We start from the raw sequence: 22,578 nt of genomic DNA, 5'->3' as shown, positions 1-22,578 counted from the left end.
GTTGATGTAACTATGGGGCAGGGTAAGAAAAAGGTATCAGCAATTAGCTCTGTGCACCCCCCAAGTCATCCTGAAACAAGACGACAGCTGCTCAGTCTTTTCCAGGTACAACTATGACCTTGAGGCTCTTCCTCGCCACGGTGACTGTATTCGTCCAAAAAAAAGACCCAAATTCCCTCAAAAGTCACGTGAGACTACTCCAATGACTTTGCTTTCAAAGGACAGGCTAGCATCTTCTCCAGACACCTGCCCCCAACCCCCCCCACCCCCACCCAGCTCCTTCACAGACTCCAGGAAGGCATGCTCTGCCCACGGAGAAGAGTCCCGGGTCCCAGCTTGGCCTGGCCCCTGTCCCGCCACGTGACCTTGAGTAAAGTCCCCTCCATCTCATTGCCCCCATTTCTCATGACGAGTTAGACTCAGAGACTCAAGATAGGATTTCCAACGTCCTAATGTCCTGAAGCCTTCTAGCAAGATCACAACGTCTACACTTCCTACTCCATAAAAAGTAACATGGCTGAAGAAGTCACAAAAGGGTTTTTCAAAAAATGCCTAGTAATGCTTAGAGTACAGGTAACATTCGGTTCCATGGGGCTTGACAACGATCTTTAAGGGAGGAAAGGGTGGGAAGTGAGAGCTTTTAATAAGAATGATAGACTATAACTCTGCTGCTATAAAAGCACATACATGAGGTATACTTCTGGTTTTAGCTGTGGGGCCCAAGAAATGGATCCTTATCCTTTTTAACCACAAAGATATGATGTAAAATCTACAGAGTCTTACATTTTAGCCACTGTACTGAAAGGGATCATACAGAATGAAATTTAGACTCCCCTCCACCCCCAGTATAATTTAGCGGGCAAAAATCTAAGAATATCTGAACAATAAGCTCCAGAAATTCTGTTTTCTTGCCTTTTGGGATCCAATACAACCAAGGTCTCACCCTACGGTTTCTCCGCATCAAACCTGCCTATTAAAAAAAAAGACATGAAAGAGTGGGGCCACACGTAGGCCTTCCCGAAGTTTCCTCCTGTTAAACAAACAGTCCTGGACTCTCACTCAGGAGACCATTCCAAACAGAAAATCCCAGGCAGAGATACAGGAAGGGAAGCACGGCAGGGTCCCCCCGGGTTCTAGAGAAAACAGCGGAGGGAGAGGTGGCCGGTCACCGTGTGCGGTACGCAGGGGTGCACCCGAGGGTGGAGAAACTCATTTCCACCTGGTGCACCCAACTCAGAACGTCCCTGTGACCTCTTGGGCAAACACGCTCTCCCGCGTCTAAGAACGTGGAGAACAAGGCAGGAGCACCAAGTTTTTGTGTATGTATCTTGGGTCCTCGGACATCCACATCTCCACTGGCAGATGTCAGTTCTCCAAAACGCATGGCGGAAGCTTCCCGGTTATGTTTAGCTGCTCACCAAAATGCCCGTAACTTAACGCACGCTACAATGAATTCTCCTGTCAGACGCACTCCACTGTCTCTACTGGGGCATTACAAACACATCCCCTTGGGACGCTTGGTCGGTTAAGCATCTGACTCTTGGTTTTGGCTCAGGTGACGATCTCGTGGCTCGTGAGTTTGAGCCCCGCGCTGGGCTCTGTGCTGACAGCTCAGGGCCTGGAGCCTGCTTCGGATTCTGTGTCTCCCTCTCTCTCTGCCCCTCCCCTGCCCACACTCTCTCCAAAATAAACATTAAAAAAAAAAGAAAAAGACACATCTCCCAGCTGCGGCACCAAAACGACTTGACTTGACTGTCAGAGGAGTTTGAGCGGGCCGAGAGCAAGGGCTGCCTTGAAAACTGAAGCTCCCCAAGAAAGATAATTTTTCATATTTAAGTTTAAATGTAACCCAACTCATGTTCCTATAGGTGCTACTGCCGGACCTTACTTGGAACTGTAGGGAATTTGAACAAACAGCAGGGACTGCTTCAGGGGACAGCACCTACGGCTCAGGTCTGCGTTCCTACTCTTGGAGAGCAGACTCCAGGGAACAAGAGGGACACAACTTGTGAAAGGGGAAACTCACAGTGAATGAGCCGGACACACCTGAGAGATGAAGGAAGGGGTCACAGAAGCTCAGAAGCGGGGAGGGTGGGGGGTCCCAGACAGTCGCACAGTTCAGGTCTCTGGCCCCTAACCCAGTTAGATGCTTGCATCTAACCAGGCTGCTTCTGGAGCGGAGGTGAGTCAGGGCCCTCGAGCCACCGCACAAGCTGAGATGGCATAGAGGCGGGTGACTAGGACAGGTAGGGGCTACACCTGCCCCCTGGTGGCACACGGCCCGCACCGTGAGTCCAGGAGCCCCACTTCTCATCCGATGCCATGGTCCCTCATCTACAAAACAAGGAGGCTGGACCAGATGCTGCTAAGGTGTCTTTTGGTTTTAAATCTCTGTCACGGACCCGTGATGGTCAGACCTTACTCAACTGAATATTCAGCTCCTCGGATTTCAAACACGTCTGAAACAAAGGGGATCAAATGTCCCAACCAGCTGAGAGTCTTTGTGCCTCAGATGACCGTGAGGCTCACGGCTGCACCTAATCCAAGTGGCCAGCAGAGAGCGAATCTTACAAGAGCGAGAGGGTCAGGACCTTCGCAGACACACGGGAGAGGGGCAGCCTGGCACCTGCCAATAAGACAGGCCTTCTTTCCTCTCACTCCCGACGACAGACGAAGGGCAGGTTCTCGCCTGCCGCCTGGGAGCCAGGCCGGGCCATGCAGACCAGGGCCAGGGCAGAGCTGCCCCTGGGATGCAAACCAGTCAGGCTCAGGCTGATTTTCCGGGGTCACGGCTTCCGACCCTGGGCACGTGCAGGACTCTGCGGCTCGGGCCTGTTGATGTCTTTCCCAAACCAGGATTCCAGCGGCCTCCCCAGGCTGCCGCGAGGACCTGGGGGAAGGAAGTACATACAGAAGGTTCCCGTGTGCACAGAAAGGCACTCAGGTCTGCCAGGAGACAGACCCAAGCAACTTCCTCCCGCTCTCTTCCTTCTGTGCCTCTCCATGCCCCGGTGAATGCTTTTCAGAGTCTCCCAAGCTTCTGCTCATTCGGGCAAAATTTACGTTGGCGATCTGCAAATCAAGGCAAGAAGTCTGGACCAGAAGGTGCTGGCTCTGGGACCCCAGCGGCACCTCCCTCCCCTGCGCCCGCGGCACAGCCCGCACTCAAACTGCCCGCTGGTGTGATCGACTCACCTGCCCGGTGGCAAAGGCCGCAGGGACTCCGGCTTCGTCTCTGCCGGAGCCCCAGCCGCCTGCACTTGTCTGGCACACAGTAGGCGAGATGCGTGCCTGCCGGGTCAGTAAGCACCGCTACGCCTACTTCCGGAAGGATCTTTGCGCTCACTACACTCGCTGCATTCCTTCTTATGCCAAGATAAACGAAATAAGCGCTGCTTGGGTGTGGGTGCGGTTATTAACAGCACCCTGCTGTCTCCCACCCGTCATCTCAAACGTTCAGTTTCCCGCCCCCCTCCCCCCATCACAACTGCTTGCAGTACTAATTCGAATTCTAAGTACAGCCCAACACCTGAAATCTTTTTAAGAAAGGATGAATTGCATAGTAAAAACCCAGCAGCTGCTACCATCCAGTGAGCATTTGCTGGGTGCCTGGCACCGGGGGGCCATCCTTCTGTATCTTCTCTCCCCCTAAGCCTTGCAGCCAGTCACCGCGAGTATTGTCCCCATTTTACAGATGAGAAAACTGAGGCACAGAGGAGTTGTTTTTGCCACAGTTCACACAGCTAATAAGGGGATCAGACTCCCTTCTGGCCTCCCGGCGATCTGCTCAACCCATCCCCTTCCTGATCCTGGGGGAGTAAGGTAGGGGAAGAGAGGCATAATTAAAACTCTGCCAGCTGATTCCTGCCCTTTGGCAGTTTTCCACAAGCTACCACCTGCCAGCAACTCCCACCTTCGGCACACGTGAGAAGATTTCCAGAACTCTCTGCATTCCTGTGCAAAGCAGTCAGGAGCGGTTTGCATCCCAGGGGCAGAAACAGATCATCGTGTGCAGGTACCCAGGTATGCCTCGTCAAGCCTTTTCCGTTGCAAAACGCCCCACTCGTCATTTGTTCTTTTTCTGTTCCATTACCCACGCTAATCCCACGTCATTCCTGGCTCCTGGGGCTCTCACACATCCACTCTTCACCACCACCACCTCCCCCCGCCCCCATCTTCCCATCTGACTGCTGTGTTCAAATCCTGGTTCCACGCAGCACTGGCACCGCTAAAAGGACAGTGGGTGAGTGCAGTTTGTCGCAGGGCTCCGCAAAACTCAGCACAAACCAGGGATTACACTTTCCATGCCGCAGGAAGAAATGAAGGCCAAAACAAGGCTCCTTTGGGAAAAGAAGGACCAGGCTGGCAATGGCTGAGGGCAGTTTTGCAGGACAATGCCTGCCTTCTCCTCTAGGATGGGAAATGAAATGAGTTCGGGGTGAAAAAGGAAACCACTTCTGCCTCCTCACAAAACGCACTTCCCACCCCAAATATTAGGTTAGCCCTTGGCAGCCTCCTCTCCATCAGTGGGATGGAAATCTGAGCCCTTTACAAGAACGGGCAACACCTGAACAGGAAGACTTTAAAACCGGAGGTAAAAGTGTCGAGCCAGAAAGCCCTCGCTGTCTTTCACCGTAGCAGTCGCCTTCCTTGTCCTTTTGATACAACATTTTGTCAGGCTCAGGGGGTCCAGAGAAGTGGGCCACATGCTTCTAGTTTGACACAGCAGAGAGACCATTTTAAACGCTGCTGGGGGAAAGTCACGCTCCCTCTCAAAGAATCGCAGATCGTTAGAACCCGACGGTCTGAGAAGCTGAAGTCAGCACCAAGGGATGAACAATGTGCTGTACAGATTCCCTGATCAGATGGGCATGGATCTCAAGGCTTCCCACTCTCGCCGCACCTGCGAAGAGACACTTACAGCCAAGAGAGATGTTTGTTTTGATGGTTATTTGAAAATCCTTCATTTAATCTGTACAGGACCCAAGTTCATTGGACTCTGGGAAGCAGAGGCATAAGAGAATGCACATAGGACCAGAAGTCCAGAGACAGAATTCCATGCTAGTTCTGCTTCTAACCACCTGGGTGACGTTCCCTGTCTCAGGGTCATTCATTCGTCAAATTGGGCTGAATCTTAGTTTCACGAACTCAGGCAAGCGTTGTAAAGATCCAGGGGAATCGTGTGTGATCGTCCCTAAATGTACAACGTTAAAGGTTGTCATTACATTTCATAGGTTAATTTCATATAACACCCATAATGCCATAGGGTAGACATGATCATTTCCATTTTTCTACATGAGAAAGTGGTCTTGTAGAAGCTGGGACCCAAAGTCAAAGAGCTCCAACAAGAGTGGAGTCAAGCCCAGGTCTTCTGATGAGGACAGCTGGGCCGTGACAAGAAGAGGGCAGTAATACAGAACGAGCACAGTCAGACGCCGGGAAGCCTGAGCCTTGAGCCTTTCAGTAACTTCCTTCAGTTCAGTCTTTCAATTTCCTTCCCTCAAAAATGGGGGTGACATCACCCAGCCTATTTACCTAAAAAGGTAGATGCCGGGATCACATGGGATCACAATGCAAAAGTGCCCTGGGTGAAGGCAACGTCTCTTAAATGGAGAGCAGGGAGACCCGGTTGAAGAGAAGGGACTCAGGACCAGGAAAGGAAATGAGGCATCCAGGACAGGAATCATATTGAGGGCAGGCCAGCAGGCAATTCTGTGGGTGGGAGAGGAAGCGGTCTGGAGCTGTATACATGATGAAAGGGTAAACTTAAGGAAGGGACTCCAAGCGCATTCCACTGGCCCAGGGAGCTGGCCTGGGGTGATGCTGAAACCATTAGCCTTGTGGATAATGGCAGGGTTTTGTTTTATTTGCAAACAAACAAAAACCCTTGTGGGATAAGGTTAAAAGTTGATAATTTTGCGGCATTGCTCCTGATGAAAACTAAAAAAAACTGATCTGTGAAGGGCAAAAGTACAAAATCTGCGGACCACTGTTCTAAAACACCTCACAATGATGCTGACCCCTCCAATGTTACAATTACACAAAATTTCATTTATTCAAGCATCTGCCCTGTGCCCAGCACCCTGTCAGGTGTTGGGGATACAATGAGAAGACTCTGTAAGGTACACACAAGATGGGACAAAGGGCTTTGTAATCTCACCAGTTTATCCCTGATGTCAGCACTTGCCAATTAATGACTGGCCCATTTATGCAGCTCATCAAAAGCCTAGCAGTCTGGGTTCCTGGGGGGCTCTCCCATTCGCTCTCGGGTCGTCTTTCACCTCTCTAGGTCTCGGTTTCCCTATCTGTAAGAACCTGGACGTCTGAGCAAACTGAGGGGAAGGAAACAGCTATTGCAAGCTCTGGAGGGTAAACCAAAAACTAAATGTAAGGGGAAATAGGTCACTGATGGTTTTCAGTCAATCAGGCAGATGTGATAAAGGAAAGGAGCCCCCCCCCCCTCTTCCCCAGGATTTGTCGGGGGACCTAGTCTGGAAAATTCTTACACCATCAAGAGACAGTTTGGGGTCGAATTTCTACAAACAGCAAAGGCTGCACCCTCGGTGAAGAGCAGCCCACAGAGCCCTGCACCCCCATCAGCAGCAAGAAGGGAACGGCTGCAGGTTGCTGAAAGCCCGCAGCATTTACAAATTAACTCCCCAGGCCTTTGCCAATTGCAGTGGTACCTCTAGGACGGACGGACGGACGGAAGGAAGGAAGGAAGATCTTTTCTCTTTTCTCAACAAATGCACATTTCTTAATATAATGTCACAATGGAAGCCAAACAGACGTTGAATTTTTAGACCTGAAATTATAAAACATTGAAAGGTTCTGGGGTTTTTGTGTGTTAAAGAACCTCATAATTTGCCAATTGTACAGGTTCTGATTATTCAGTTCCAAGACACCAGACACGCAGCAGGTGCTCCCACCCAACGGCCGCTCTTGGCTGGAGAGCCATAGATTCCACGGGGGGCCAGGTGCCCTCCTCCCTTCTTCTCTGCCAGGGTGCCCACCCTGCTCCTAAACCGACGCCACCTGGCAAGTTTCAAAGGTGCAGTTCGGAGGCCCTCCATTTACTCTCCCAGCAGGTGGCCAAGGGCGCAGCCCCAGGAAGGAGAAATGCAGGAAAGGGGGGCGGAGGGGGTGGGGGCGGCCGGGGAGAAATCCCAGTATGAGAAGTCACAAGGACAAATCCCCTAGCCTTCCCATCGCCCAGGGGCCAGTCTCTGGGCCACGGGCCCTGCTAGGGCTCTGCCTGCAGAGGCTTCGCCGGGGCACTCTCGCGGCTGGGAAAACTGCACAGGAGTCACCTTAACACCGCGTAGGCCCTGAAAAAGAGGGGCGCGGGGAGGGGGGCTTGGGCACATCCCCCAAACGTTTACTCAAAAGGCGAGTCCCCTTCCGCAGTCTCCAGATTAACAGACTGTGCCTGTGCCAACCAACAGGTCGAGTTTAATACACGGTTCCCTTCTCCACCCACTGCCACCTAGCCCCTGTCCCCTTACCTGTGCTCCGCGCCCCCTTGGCTCTGCGACCCCGTGCCGGAGTCCCAAAAGAGAGGCCCCTCCCGGGCCCGCCACGCTCCCCGTCCCGATGCGCTGGCTGGGTCTCCCCGGGCCGGGCCGTCTGCAGGGAGCCCGGGGGAAGCGTGCGCCAGGTGCGCTCGTCCAGGTGCGCCAGGTGACTCCGGCTTCCGCGAGAAGCGCGCGGGCCTCGCGGCCGAGTTCAGGTGCGGCTCAGACAAAGCCGAACAAAGCCCGCAACGCCGCTCGGCCGCCGCGTCCACGCGGGACCGCACGGGATCCGTGCCGCTGGGAGGGACGGCTGGGGGCCGAGCGTCCCCACCCCCGGAGCGCGGACAAGTAACCGGCTCCCCTCCCGAGGCCGCTGGCGGGGGCCCGGGGCGCGGAGACAGCTCCGGCTCTGACTCACCGGGACGAGGGCGGCGGGAGCGCACGGCGGGACGCGCGCGCCGAGGCTGCCGAGAGGGCCCGCGGGCTCGGCTCGGGCCAGGGGGCGCTGCAGGCCCGCGGGAGGGCGCCCTGGGTGGGAGCCACGTGGGGCACCTGTAGTTCTCGCCGACGGGAGGCGGCGAGCGCTGCGCGGGCCCAGGGAGGTGCATCGGGCGCTTCTGGGAACTGGGCCCGCATCGCTTCTCGCGTTTTTTAACACGGCGTCGGCCAAGAGCGGCAAGTCAACAGAAGTACTTACTTCTGCGCGGGTCTCCCAGCCTCTGATCGGCGTAGCAGGGCTGTGCCATCCGCTGCCGACTCCGCAGGGTTTAGTGCTCAGACCCGTGCGAAGATGTTGACTTTGGCATCGCTTCTATTTGGCATGGCAGTTGCCATTTACCTGTCTGCAGTTACTGCGGCTGGGAGGTAATAAGCGGGCCTTTTTGGCCAGCGTCCTCGATTAAGTCTAGAAGGTAACTGATTTTTAAAACTCGGATGCCAGAAAGCAAAATGGCATAATGCCTACACATAGTAAGCACTCAATAGATGTTGACTATTACTGTATCATCTATAGTTTTCATAAGGCATCAATAAAGTGTCATTGCACAACGTGTGCTCATTGCAAAATAAGAAAATGCCAGTAAGGACATTGCAGAAAAACACCTGTCCCACCATCCAGAGATAATCACTGCTAACGTTATGGTGTTACGTTCTTTCAGCATCCTTCCACTTACATAAAAATTTACATTCTTTTTAGTTCGGTCCCTACATACTGTGACATACCCAGCTTTTCTATTTCTCTTCTTGAACATGTTTTTAGCCACTACTTAATATTCCAATGTAGTTAACCTGCTGTTGTAAACATTAACTGTTAATCATGAAATTAGATATTTGTGCTTTTGCCCAATCACTTCCTTGGAGTAAACTGCAAGAAGGCAAATTTCTAGACTCTTGGGTATAGGCAGGTTAAGGCTTTTGATGTGTATTGTCAAACTGACCTCCAGGAAGATCAACCTGTTTCCTCTTTTCCATGCCCCTCTTCCCATTATTCTTGTAAATGTCAGTCTGATAGACTAGTAACTTTTTTTTTTAACACTTTTCCTTTTTAACAAATTTTTTAAAGAATTGCCCTTTGGTTCTCAGTTGGTTTCCAACCCTCTCAAAATCTGTAGCTTCTAGTGAAAGGGACCCATGGTCAGTAAATGTTGCAAACTTCACAGAAGTGGGGAAAAGAAGGACCCGTTTTTCACTTAACTCCTTCCAATAACATTTATTGAGCACCTTTTTTTGGTTGCCTGTTTTACATTAAAACAGAGCCACACCAGAGCAGGATAAGCCATGCAGGAGCACCTATGCAGGGGAAACTGGCCGCAGGTCTAAATGCTTGGCGGAAGGAGGGGTGGGGAGGGGAATTGTCTCAAAAACATGTAATGCAAGCCAAATAGGTCCTTTTAAACGTTCCAGTTACCACATTTAAAAAGTGGAAAGAAACAGGTGAGCTTAGTATTAGCCCAGTAGATCCCAAATATCTTGTGTAATCAATGTAAAATAGAGATATTTTATGCTGTCTTCAAAATTGTGTATTATACATTTATGGCACATCTCAATTTGGTCTGGCCACATTTTAAGTGTCCAGTAGCCACCTGTGGTGAGTGGCCTGTGTCTTTCCAGACAGAACAGAGGTTTGAGAAGGGCAGACCACGTCCTGGCAAAAGTGGAAATTTAACAGCTGACGGCCCTCTCCCTGACTTGGTGTGATTCGTTGCTAAGCTGGCATCTACCAGCACACCTTTGGCTAATCAGTTTACCTGTGAGAAGTCAAATTTCAATTCTGGATGTTCCTGACAGTTTGGTGGCTTTAACTGGGGGGGCCGGGGGGGGGAGTTCACATGTTCATTCCACGATCAAGAAGTAAAAGGCTACAACTATAAATACTGGTGGAGATACAAGTTCTTTCAAACTCCTTCACATCAAAGTATAAGTCAGTCTGTCCCAGATGCCTATCAGATCTGTCAGATGTGCATGGTGGCGGGGGGGGGGGGGGGGGGGGGGGAGGGAGGCAAATGCAAGTGGCCCAGGCTACGGAGAGTGGTGAGTGGGAGACTAGCAGGGCTGGAGGTTTTTTACACAAAAAGCTGGGCAACTCCTCCTTTATGAAGATCTGTGGAAAATTTCAAGTCACTTTGAAGGACCATCATCCCAAAGAGTCTGTGAGCCCCTTGCTTCCAAGGACTTGCCTTGCTCATCGTTGCAGCCCCAATGCTTGCTAACTCTACACAGTAAGTGCCCCTTGAAAATGTGAATTGCCCCGTACAGCAGGTCTCGGTGGTGAACACACAAGGCATGGAGGCAACTGTGCATTTCACCCAGAGACAACAGGGGACCTGAGCACTCAGTGATACAGAGTGGGAGACACCCAGTGTGGAATGACCACTGCTTTGGAAATGAGGGAAATCTGGGATTCCCCATTCAGCTCCCCTACCTACTGGACTTGTGACAGAGAAAAGATGCTTAATTTTTGACTGCTCAGTTTTCTGGCCTATGAAATGAAAGGCTCAGGAGTACAACCGTTCTCAGATCTGGGGAAGCCCCCAGTTTTTTGCACCCACTCCCATTATTTGGACCCCCAAATGATGAAAGCAAGGTGAAACACGCATGAAAAGCCCCAAAGGAAAATAGGTTACAGAGCTGCCAACATGGACTTCCCAAAACCCTCTCAAGAAGTGAAAGATCAGGAAACAATGCGTATTCAATGGCCAAGAAATCATCCCAGAAGAAATAAAGGGCCTGATTCTGCAGTGCTCCACAGGCAGCAAAACCATGGCGCGGAGGGCAAGAAGAGAGAACAAAGTAGTGGTGGCAGGACATGAGGAACAGAAATACTGCATCTCAAAGCTGGAGACCCTTGGGCTTGGGGTAGACACCGATGGCTCTAAGGTTTAAAACATACAACCCAACTCCATTAAGACAGTGAGAATTCCACACAAGGTTACTGGATTTGTTTCTGGGAAACGTGATGCTTTCTGGCTCAATCAAGGAAACACATTATGTCTCCAAAGGCAAGGGCCTGGGTAACGTCAGTCATGCGACCCACACCCAAGACTGCGTAAACACTCTCCTCCTTCAAACTGCCAGGACTTCCAAATTTTGTATCTCCCGTTTCACACACGAATGCCTATGTGTTCACTGAATGCATTTCGAGAGGAATCTGGGCACACCCTTGGGGATGGGCTTCTTAGAATTAGCCCCACGGTCCGTCTCACTTCCTGGAAGGCTTCCTATCACTACAAGGTTTTAAAAATGGCATCATCTCAGAGTCTCAAGGTAAAAAGGGAAGCACAGGAAAATGGCCAAGGCTGGGCAGCTAAAGCCTCCAATGAAACCAATTCTGGGTTATCTGAAAGCTACTGCCAAGGTTAGAGAAGCTTCCCAGGGAAGATGGACTGCAGTGTCTAAACAGGAACTTGACCAACGAATGTTCAGGGCTGCAGAAAAACGTGTCCGTTCTCTGGGTGAGCCTCTACCGCTCCCAGCCTGTGCAGGTGGGCAGTAGTCTTACTTGTAACTGAACTTCACTTTAATCCAGCAAGCAAAATCAACCTACAACTCTTAACTGTGTGGAACCACAGGCTGCCCTCCAATTCCTTTTATCTGGAAAAACAAAGCAAAAACCATCCTTGAGAATCCTGTGTGCTTAATGAGTACACACTGCTTGGGCACATGGACAGCTACAGGTCCACCGGCAGCTGGTGAATAGCCCAGGCGTTCCTCTCTGGCCACCCCCCAAAGGGCTCAATTTACCAAGTCCGGGCGGGAGTTGTGTCAGTGGTGAGCCCACCCGTTACACTAAGGGTCTACTGCTCCGGGCTAGCAGCCTCCCAGCACTAAGCCTCACATTTACTTAATTCCTCTCCTGGAATCTGGCTATTTAGGGCCCTACAGATAAGGATCCTCGCCTATTGGTTTTCTGGAGCATTTACTATCTAGTAAGAGAGCTCAAGTTCAGAAAAGTAATCACCTTCACTCAGTTTTGAGACTTTTACATTTCTAGTTGCCCCAACAAAAGAATTCTACCAAAAGAAAAGGCGTATCGAATGTACCTCCACAGACACACTTTCATCACAATATTTACATGTCCTCTGCCAAGGAATAATTTGTTTGGTTACATGGTTTCAGCAATTTTGTGCTTATCTAACTGAAGTACATATTTTGAGGGAAACTGAACACCAGATGTGATAGATCGCACATGGTGCTGATGAATAATAAACACAGCATTTATTTCAATCTCAGGAATGTAAATGGAGGTCAGTATATACTTGACTGTGAATAATGTTAAAGTAGGTCCATTAAAGATAGAGCTATTGCTATTGCCAGCTATTGCTAGACCCAGCAATTGCACTAGGAATTTATCCAAAGGATACAAGAATGCTGATTCAAAGGGGCAAATTCACTCCAATGTTTACACAGCACTATCAGCGATAGCCAAATTATGGCAAGAGCCCAAATGTCCATAGACTGATGAATGGATAAAGATGTGGTATATAGCTTACACACACACACACACACACACACACACACACACACACACAGGAATATTACTCGCTCATCAAAAAGAATGCAATCCTGCCATTTGCAACAATGTGGATGGAACTAGAGTGTATAAATGGTAAGCAAAATAAGTCAGAGAAAGATAAATATCTGATTCCACTCATGTGGAATTTAAGAAACAGATGACACAGGGGAAGGGAAGGAAAAATAAGAAAAACAAAGGGAGGCAAGGCATAAGAGACTCAAGTACAGAGAACTGAGGGGTGCTGGAGGGGTGCTGGGTGGGGGGATGGGCATGAAGGAGGGCACTTGTTGGGATGTGCACTGGGTGTTATATGTAAATGATGAACCACTAAATTCTCCTGAAACCATTACTAGGCTACATGCTAACTAGCTTGGATATAAATAAAATTAAAAAAAAAATAAAGTAGGTCCAGTATAGTATCATGTAAAATGAATCCAGATCTCCAATTGTGGAACTACTTCCATAGACTGTCTTGTTCCCCAAAAGAGACTAATAGCTGAAACCTCATATTAAACTCCATTTACTTTGTATTCAAATTTCCAGCACCATGTAAAACCACAGAACCTGCAACTTTCAGACCTTTTTAATGTTCTGACTTGCTTCTCTACTTTTCCACAATGAAAAGGTCAACTTTGTGATTCCATAATTTCTATGTGTATTCTCACTGTGGCTAGAATTGACTGAGAAGGAACTAAGCATCCAAGGCTCCAAACATGTACAAATCAGAAAAAGAACTTAGCAAAATAGTGACCATAAGAACACAAGGCTGAAAAGTGAAAGGATTTTGAGCAAAGCAGCATATATTTTTATCTAATAAAAGCACAAGGGCTCAGTTGTTTAAGCATCTGACTTCAGCCCAGGTCATGATCTTGTCGTTTGTGAGTTCGAGCCCCACACTGGGCTCTGCACTCACAAAGCAGAGCCTGCTTAGGGTTCTCTCTCCCCCTCTCCCTCTCAGAATAAACTTTAAAAAAAAGGCACATCAATATTTGAACTTGTTACATGAAGAAAAATTCCATTTAATCTGGCTGGCATACATTACCAGTAAAAGCAAAAAAAAACAAAAAAACAAAAAAAAAAACCAAAGACCAAAAAACAAAAACCCAAAAAACCCAAAAAACATTCTTTGAGTTGGTAACCTCTTCTTGGTTAGGAGTCTGATACTAAATTACTAAATCATGGAAAGTTTCCCAACAGAAACTTACAGGCTGACAGGAAAGTCAGCTGGCCCATAATTCTGCACATGTTTTAGGAGCAACTAAGATTCTTTATGTGCTTCAAGAAAAATGCATACTCTAATTTTTAACTTAACTGCATTTGCATTTCAGAAAATGTAAATTCTACCTACAACGAAGTCTAGATGGCTGCAGATTTGGAAGGGTATGGATGTTCTGTAGAAGCAGAAAGAGAAAGTCCCTTCCGCAGCTGAGGAGCGGTTGAGAGCCTGAGGATAGACTCTGAGCCCAAAAGGCCACAGGAAAAGAGATCCAAGTTGGGATGGAGACAGCAGCTCACGATCTCAAGAGTGGACAGGAAAAGAAGAGACAGGACTGAAGCAACAAGCAGCCAAGGAACATTTATTAAGTGGAAGAGGCAGATGACGACAGAGCAAGGCATGTTTTATTACCAAGTATTTCAAACATACAGAAAAATCCAAAGAAACTCATGTATCTATCAACTAGATTTATCTGCTAGTAATATGAAGCCATATTTTCTTCAGTGTTACCTTTAAGTCCTAAAAATTTATATTCACAGTAGAAAATCCCTATGTATCTCTTCCCGATATCCCCATGAATGCGGTATGAAACTTCCACGCCAGACTTATTTAGTTGGGAGGAAGAACTTAGAGGGAAAAAAACAAAACTCCCCAACCCAACAGAAGAGTGGCAAAGCAAACAGAAACGGAGGCACAGAAGACAACATTCGCGATGAACACGCGGGGTGCCGTGCTGCCTCTAAGTCTAGCCTTCGTTGTTTCCTTTCTGGTAAGCGTGTATCTCCGGGACAGACTGCTTCTGAAAGAGAAAAATCAACTCTCAATATGCCTTATTAGAGACTCAATCACTCTGCTTAATTTCTAAAGTGCAAGCAAACCAAAGTGTACATTCAATTCGGATCTGTTGCAGAAATGCACCGCCACAGCATTGTGCACGAGCTGCCGTGGTGGTTTGGACCGCCCTGGACCAAAGCGAAACACAGCTGTGTGCACTCCCCTTCCGATACAGAATGTTACAGTGACTTGTGCGCTGAAGCACTTATTTATCACGTCTGAGCCACAGAGGACAGTCTTCGGTTCCTATCACCACAGCATTCCTAGTTGGGCGATTTTAGTTATTTAAAAATTTCTCCAATAAAGACTAAACACTTCAATTTTAAACACATTTTCTCTGTATCTAGGAAAAACATTTTAAAAGAGTGAATATTCGGGGCGCCTGGGTGGCTCAGTCAGTTGAGTGGCCGGCTTCGGCCCAGGTCATGATCTCACAGTCCGTGAGTTCGAGCCCCGCGTCGGGCTCTGTGCTGACAGCTTAGAGCCTGGAGCCTGTTTCAGATTCTGTGTCTCCCTCTCTCTGACCCTCCCCCATTCACGCTCTGTCTCTGTCTCAAAAATAAATAAACGTTAAAAAAAAATTAAAAAAAAAAAAGAGTGAATATTCAACTATACTTCCACCACAATGAAGTATGCTTAAGCAATCATGTATGTAATTTTTTCTTTTTTTGTTTCGGTTTATCCATTCATTTTGAGAGACAGAGAGAACACGTGCATGGGAGGGACAGAGAGAGAGAGAGAGAGAGGGAGAGAGAGAGGGAGGGAGGGAAGGAGAGGGAGAGAGAATCACAAGCAGGCTCCGTGCTGTCAGCACAGAGCCCGACGCAGGGCTTGAACTCACAAACCGGGAAACCATGACCTGAGCCGAAACCTATAATCAGACACTTAATCAACTGAGCCAGCCAGGGTATCCCGTAATTTCTTCTAATATAACTCCTCAGTCTCCTGTCCTTCAAAACTGACTGAATCTAAGGACACTGCAGCACAGCAGACAGTAAGCAGCAAGGAGCAGCAGAGAGGGTTCAGCTTTGAGCCTAAGACCTGGTTTTGTGTGTATCCAGTGCAGCCATGTAACCTCTTTGAGCCTTGGCCTCATCTATAAAGTGGGGTCTTACTCTCTTTCCAGGACTAATGTAATGATTACGTATGCGACTAGATGTTCAAGTGCTTTTTAAATAATACATAAGGCATTATACTATATTCAAAATGTAGATAAAAATATGTATTTATTCCACAGTAAAGGAAAAGCTAGTTCAACTACTAGTCTTTAAATCACATCTTGTTTTTTGTTTTTTTTTTAAACAATGTCTTCAATCTATGTAGAAACAAGAGAAAATAGAACTTTCATCTCGTGCGGGTTAGCACTCTCAATATCCTTACAAAAAAAGCCTATTACACAGGTAAAAATGAGATGATTTGGTGCTAGGACTAAATTCCAGAAGTCCATGTCACTGCATGTCCGTTACCCTACAAAATTATCAGGAAATTTAAGATTTGACTTTACATTTTTTTTTAACTTAAGATCTTAGACTCAAGCACACAAGACAGTAGTCAATACTGAAAGCGAGTGCATCAGAAAGGACTGAAGGCTGTAACTGCAATGGCAGATGAGCATTTATTAGAAATAACCCAAAACTTGTAAAGAAAATCAATCAGGAGACAAAACTATTGCTCTAGCAGCGATGACACTCCACTCAGAATTCAGCTGTACTTTCTTAGGAGCAGAAACAAAATAACTGTACCTTCCCACACGGAGAAGGAGAGAGCACGTGAACTTATGGACAATCACCAGGCGCTCAGAGGTACCATCCCGTGAGCTACTTGCAAAAAGGTCTGACCCAGGCTGTGCTGTAGCCGACAAGAGTGCACTGAGTCAGAGACCCTTTGCTTTTGGCTGCAATTAGTAGGAAAGACAATTTCATTTTAATCAGAAATTCTAACTGACCTCTGATCACAAGGTACTTCTGAGGGCTACCTTCGAACAAAGCATCCCAGACCAAAAAAAAAAAAAATAATAAAAATAAAAAAATAAATAAATAAATAAATGTGGGGAAACTGTTGTTTCAAACTCACCAATTATCATTGTTACACACTAGAATCATCACCAGAGAGTAGGCTTTGTTTTGAAATGAAATACACTATCAGTGAAGCCCATTTTCCATTCTTGGCCCTTTAAAACCTCTTCACAAAAAATGCTGAACATTTTTACCGCAACATGCCCAAGTGAGAGTTAATTTCACCCCTAAGACACAAAGAATCTGAGGTAAAGCTTTACCTCACAACAATTTTTACAAGTCCCTCCGCGCCATCAATAATGTAAGCATTCGGAACTGAACAACAGTGAGTGGTTACAACGTGAACACCCCTGGACTCAGTCCCATTAACGGCCAACTTCAGATCAGCAAATAAAACTTGGCAAGGCAACAAACACATTACAACCAGACCTCAAATCATTAGGTCGCAAAATGAAGAATAGCCTCATGACGTGGTTCATGCCATGAGTTCTACCCTGACATGCCTTGAGATGTCCCGTTGGTGGTGACAGAAGTGGTGAAAACATCAAATTTAACTTACTTAACTTCTCAACAATTTTTTCATTTCAATAAATTTATTTTGATTGGTTGGATTGTTTAAGAGGAAGAGAAGAATCTGTTCATGTTTTTCAACCTATGGGTGATAAAGAAATAGTATTACTTCATTTCTAAAAATGTAAGAAGTATAATTTCACTTCAAATAAACTCTACCCACCTGTTTCCGTAACTCTGTGCAACAGCAATTCATCCTACATGTCTTTTCTAGAAGCAAATACAAAAAGCCATCAGATAACACACACCATATGTAACAAAAACACTGACGAAACACTGAAAAACACTGAATTTACACAGCTCTGCCCCTTAGGCATGGGTTCTCACTATCAAGGACCTAATCAATTACTTCTCATTTGGACTTTAATATTTTCTACTACTGTGTCCTAGTTTTCACCAAATTAATGCCCTCATCTCTAGGATTTTAGGTCTTTTGCCTATCATATATGGGATAGCTCTTCAGCCGAGGACAGGCCTATCAAGTAATCCTCTTGTGAGATATCCAGAAGATCCAATCTCAAAAGTGCAAACTCTTCTCACTTTGGTCAGGGTCGAAAGTAAGTTGGAAGTAATTCTGAATGCCAGACATTTCTAAAGCTCTCAGCATCAATGTATCAGCAATGCTGCTGAGCCTAAGCTAAGGAAAATCTGGACCGGGAGGCCTGCTTCCACCCAGTAGGTCCCCGTGCCACTGGATTTACAAAGGACAGGGAGGAGGAAGGGAATGTGACCACGCAGAGTAAGGAAAGACCAGGTCACCTACACTGATTACATTGCTTCTTAATTACACTTACATCTGTCATTAATTAAACTTGAAAACAGATACCTGTATTTAAAGCACTTTGCTTTTTAGATGTGATGTTTTTTGCCAGGCCGTAAGTCACCAGCTTATCAGCTATACTGACAGTACCATTTTCACAGCATTTCTCAACCGACACCATATGGACATTGTTGGTAATTCCTTTTACGGAAAGCATTACACTCTGATTCAGCATGAAATTTTTTAGTAGTTCTATCACTAATTGCGAGCAGTTTCCATTCAATTCTATTAGTCCTGGGGAAAAAACTGAGTATTAATCAAGTGCCTTAAAAAAAAAAAATTTACATACATCATCTAAAGATAATAAGCAAAGGGATGTCTGAGTGGCTCAACTGGTCAAGTGTCCAACTCTTCGTATCAGCTCAGGTCATGATCTTGCAGTTCATGAGTTCAAGACCCGCCTTGGGATCCATGCTGGCCATGTGGAGCCTTCTTGGGATTCTCTCTGTCTCTCCCTCTCTGTCCCTCCCCCACTTGTGCTGTCTCTCTCTCTCTCTCTCTCTCAAGGTAAATAAATAAAAAGTAATAATAAAGAAAATAAGCAAAAGCCTCACTCCAGCTGAGTTTAGGTATGCTTTGATGTACTACTGCTGTTGCATTAAAAAAAAAAATCACTCGATAAATATTCATTGATCCCTATTGTTTATCGAGCACTAATCTGAGTCTGGAGGGCACAAAACAGAAAACAGTTGCTGCCAGGGACATATGTCCTAATGGGAAAGGCAAACAATAATAAAGGTAATTTTCCAACTCTCTCCCTGAGTCAAAACCAAAGCAGACTAGGAGCCAATGAGTGAGCTATTATCTGCTGGGACCGCTGGGTAACAAAATGAGGAGTGAAAGTAAAAAGCTATGTTAGCATTTTTGTTCGCTTTACTCAAACACCAAAGGAAGGAACTGAATATCAATGCAGATACAGTGCACAGTGAATTAGCCCGAATGGTGTCATCTGAATGTCTCTTGTCTCTAAGAGCCATGACAGAGCAGAGAGGCCCTCAGATAAGGGTCAGAAGGCCCAGTTCTCCCAGGCACTGCCACTTCTAGCTGTGCAACCCGGGGCCAAACACAATAACTGAACAACAATGGGCTAGCAATATAATTTTTGTGAGAATGAAATAAAGAACAGAAGATACGAAACTTTTTTGGTAAACTCTGCTTGATGTTTAGAAATCTGGGAAGTTACTGAAATGCCCATTTGACTCAGACATAGGGCTATAAAACAAAGGGAAAACCACACAGACATCTCAACCGGAAAGTGACTTAACTGCCTACCTTCAAGTGAACATTTAATAATTTGGAAAGGAAGCTCCAGGTGGCTGGTGGAAATTGGCTGCACTCTGGAAAAAGGCAGAGTTTCAATGTTTCCATAGTCTACGTAGAGCACTTTCACATAAGCATCTGATGTCCCCAGAACAGTGGCACGGTACCAGAAGTCATCATCTGAAAATATAATGCAATCTTAGGTAAGAAGGTACATTCAATGACTCCCCTCCCTCCCTCCAGATGGTTATTCAGTTACATTTACATCACTGAAAATTTTTGATTACAGTCCAGATGAAACACAAGCATCACCTCCACTCCTTCCAGAGTCTACTAAAAAGACAACTACATGATTAAAAAGGAAAAAGCACAAAACCACAAGGATAGAGAACAAGACAGAAGACAACACCGGAAGCTGGAAAGCAGACGCCTGAATGGAAATGAGGTAGCAGTGCTCAAGCAAAGCTGGCCTGGCCGTGGGGAAGCAAAGAAGCATCTTCATTTGCATCTCAAACCCCCAAGCCTGGACAATCAACCCATTCAAAGGCAGTAGTAAGGATGAAGCTGAACATCAGGCCTGGGTAAAGGAAGTGGACCTCCTTCCCAAGACCTCGGAACAGACTTTAGTTTATAAATACATTTACACAGAACACTTATTTCTTAAGTTGCTAAAGAGAATGATCTCTTTTATGTTCATGGGTTTTAATAAAGCTTCGAATGCCCTCTTCATTTCCAGCCAACTGCTCCTACTCAAGGGCAGAAGACTAGAGGTTTCTTCTCCTGAGAGGATGAACCAGACTACTGGACTCGGAAGCATGAGGCGGCGCAGAGAAGGAAGTTTGCCAAGAACAATGTCAGGAGAGCTACCCACTCCAAGCAGGAGACACCAGTCCCAAGTGAATGCACTTCAAGATTCTCAACAGCAGGAGTCCTGGTGAAATGGACGGGCCCCATCGCCCTACAGTGAAGGCCACCAGAAGCTTCCAATCAGATGCCCCATTGTAAGTGAACAGCAAAGGATCACCAGATATTTGAAGTAAGCCTCCGACACGACGGAGAAGATCAGAACAAACAGGAACTCCAGGAATCGGGAGAAGACTGAAAATTACAACGATGTTAACATTCCCAGAGAAAACACCTTCCACCCTTGGAATACCAAGACATTATTAAAAACACACACTTGAGAAGACAGACAACAAAGCTACCAAAACTAGAGATGTGGTACCAGAAGTTAAAAACTCAGTAAGCTGGGAAATAAAATTGAGGAACTCTCTTGAAAACAATGAAAAAAAGTGGAAGAAAACAGGAAACTTAGCAGAAGAGTTTCAAGTCCAACATTAGAATATTTGGAATTCTTAAGAGAACAGAAAATCAAAGAAGGGAATAAAAAATTTTCAGAAAAATTTCTCAGAACTGAAGCTCACAACTTTCTAGCCTTAAGGGCCCAGCCACTTACAAGCGCCCAGCACGACAGTGAAAGCCAATACTAAGTCACATCATGAATTTCAGAACAGGATGAAGACATTCCTACAAGCTCCAGGATAAAAAAACATACAGTTTGGAGAATCTAAATGATCCTTCTCTCTTGACCAGCAATAGCTACAGCTAAAAAACAGTAAAAGCAGACTGGCCTGTCTGGCTTGGTCAGTAGAACGTGCAACTCTCGGAGCGCCTGGGTGGCTCAGTCGGTTAAGCATCCTACTTCGGCTCAGGTCATGATCTCGCGGTCCATGAGTTCGAGCCCCGCGTCGGGCTCTGTGCTGACAGCTCAGAGCCTGGAGCCTGCTTCAGATTCTGTGTCTCCCTCTCTCTCTGCCCCTCCCCCGTTCATGCTCTGTCTCTCTCTGTCTCAAAAATAAATAAACATTTTAAAAAAAATTAAAAAAAAAAAAAAGAACGTGCAACTCTCGATCTTGGGGTTGTAAGTTTGAACCCCATGTTGGGTGTAGAGATTACTAAAAAATCAAAAATAAAAAAAACTCTTAAAAAAAAAAAAAGCAATGCCTTCAAAAATTTAAGGGAAAGATTATTTCCAATCTAGAGTTTTAGATCTAGGCAAGCTATCAATTACTTGTTAGGGTAAAGCCTTTTTCAAACATGGGAGAACATGGGGAGATAAGAGAAAATTCATCTTACGTGTATCTTTTCTCAGCTTCTGAAGGATGGGATATATACCCAAATATTAGGGTAAACCAAACGTAAGGAATTCAGAAAACAAGGTGAGATGAGGGAGGGAGAAATTTGGCCAACAAGGTCAGGTGAGAGACAAATCCATGAAACAAAAGGGAATCCATCACCAGCATGATGATGAAGGAAAAATTCCAGGGTGATTGCTCAGCCGTGAAGGACAAGCAGTCTAGATAGGAGGCGCAAAGGCCACAAGAACTGACAATATGATAAAAGCTGATAAAGTACACAAATGTTCACTAAGAGAATTTATACCAATGCAGAGAACTGGAGATAATCAGCAAAAGGATACAGACCACTGGTAACAACAACAACAAAGACTGCAAAAGAGATATGTAACCATGTATCTCATTACATCATGGTTTACTACACAGCTGTGAACAGTGTTTATGTAAAGTTCTAATAAAGTAATAAAGAATACTTATCTAACCAAAAATTGCGATAGATTTCTATCAGAAGAAAAGGAAGGAGAATGTAGGTCCAGTTGTCATACAAAAGGAAACAAAACTAAACGTCATATGGTTAACTGTAAATTTAAATTTAAAAATGAACACTATGTGGGCAATAGAGCAAGAACACTTTAAATTCATTGCTGACAAGGAGATGATGAATTGGCACTCACAAACTTTTGGCACATATGGACATTTCTTTAAGATAGCCAGAGAGCAATATGCTTCCGGGACGTACAAAACAATTGACATCTTTTGACTCAGGAATTCCCAAAATTTCTGCCCAAGAATATTCACTCCAAGTGTTATTTTTATTCCTAAAAGAAATCTGTTTTTTTTTTTTTTTAATTTTTTTTTTTCAACGTTTATTTACTTTTGGGACAGAGAGAGACAGAGCATGAACGGGGGAGGGGCAGAGAGAGAGGGAGACACAGAATCGGAAACAGGCTCCAGGCTCCGAGCCATCAGCCCAGAGCCTGACACGGGGCTCGAACCCACGGACCGCGAGATCGTGACCTGGCTGAAGTCGGACGCTTAACCGACTGCGCCACCCAGGCGCCCCTAAAAGAAATCTGTTAACATGAAATATTAAAACAACAGGACAATGGTTAAAGTGTCCCTGATTCAACAAGTCGACTTTTCAACGCAGTTATTTTTTTTTTTAGCACATTCAGAAAGTTCTATAAACTTGCAACTCCTCCA

At 46.3% G+C, this 22,578-nt stretch overlaps 1 protein-coding gene across 1 annotated transcript in view; it reads right to left on the bottom strand.

The window, feature by feature from the left end:
* Positions 1-17,149: 17,149 nt before the first annotated feature.
* Positions 17,150-22,578, bottom strand: part of TDRD1 (tudor domain containing 1) — a 39,674-nt gene continuing 34,245 nt past the window's right edge. The window contains 4 exon segments of the mRNA XM_047072715.1: positions 17,150-17,242; positions 17,324-17,370; positions 17,987-18,214; positions 19,253-19,420. Coding sequence (XP_046928671.1) covers positions 17,150-17,242; positions 17,324-17,370; positions 17,987-18,214; positions 19,253-19,420 — 536 coding nt within the window.

Source organism: Lynx rufus, unplaced genomic scaffold, assembly GCF_022079265.1.
Source record: "Lynx rufus isolate CCGP_SWC_20201006 ecotype Redwood Valley unplaced genomic scaffold, mLynRuf1.p SCAF_11, whole genome shotgun sequence".
NCBI classification, from domain to species: domain Eukaryota; kingdom Metazoa; phylum Chordata; class Mammalia; order Carnivora; family Felidae; genus Lynx; species Lynx rufus.
This window is presented reverse-complemented; position numbering and strand designations above follow the sequence as displayed.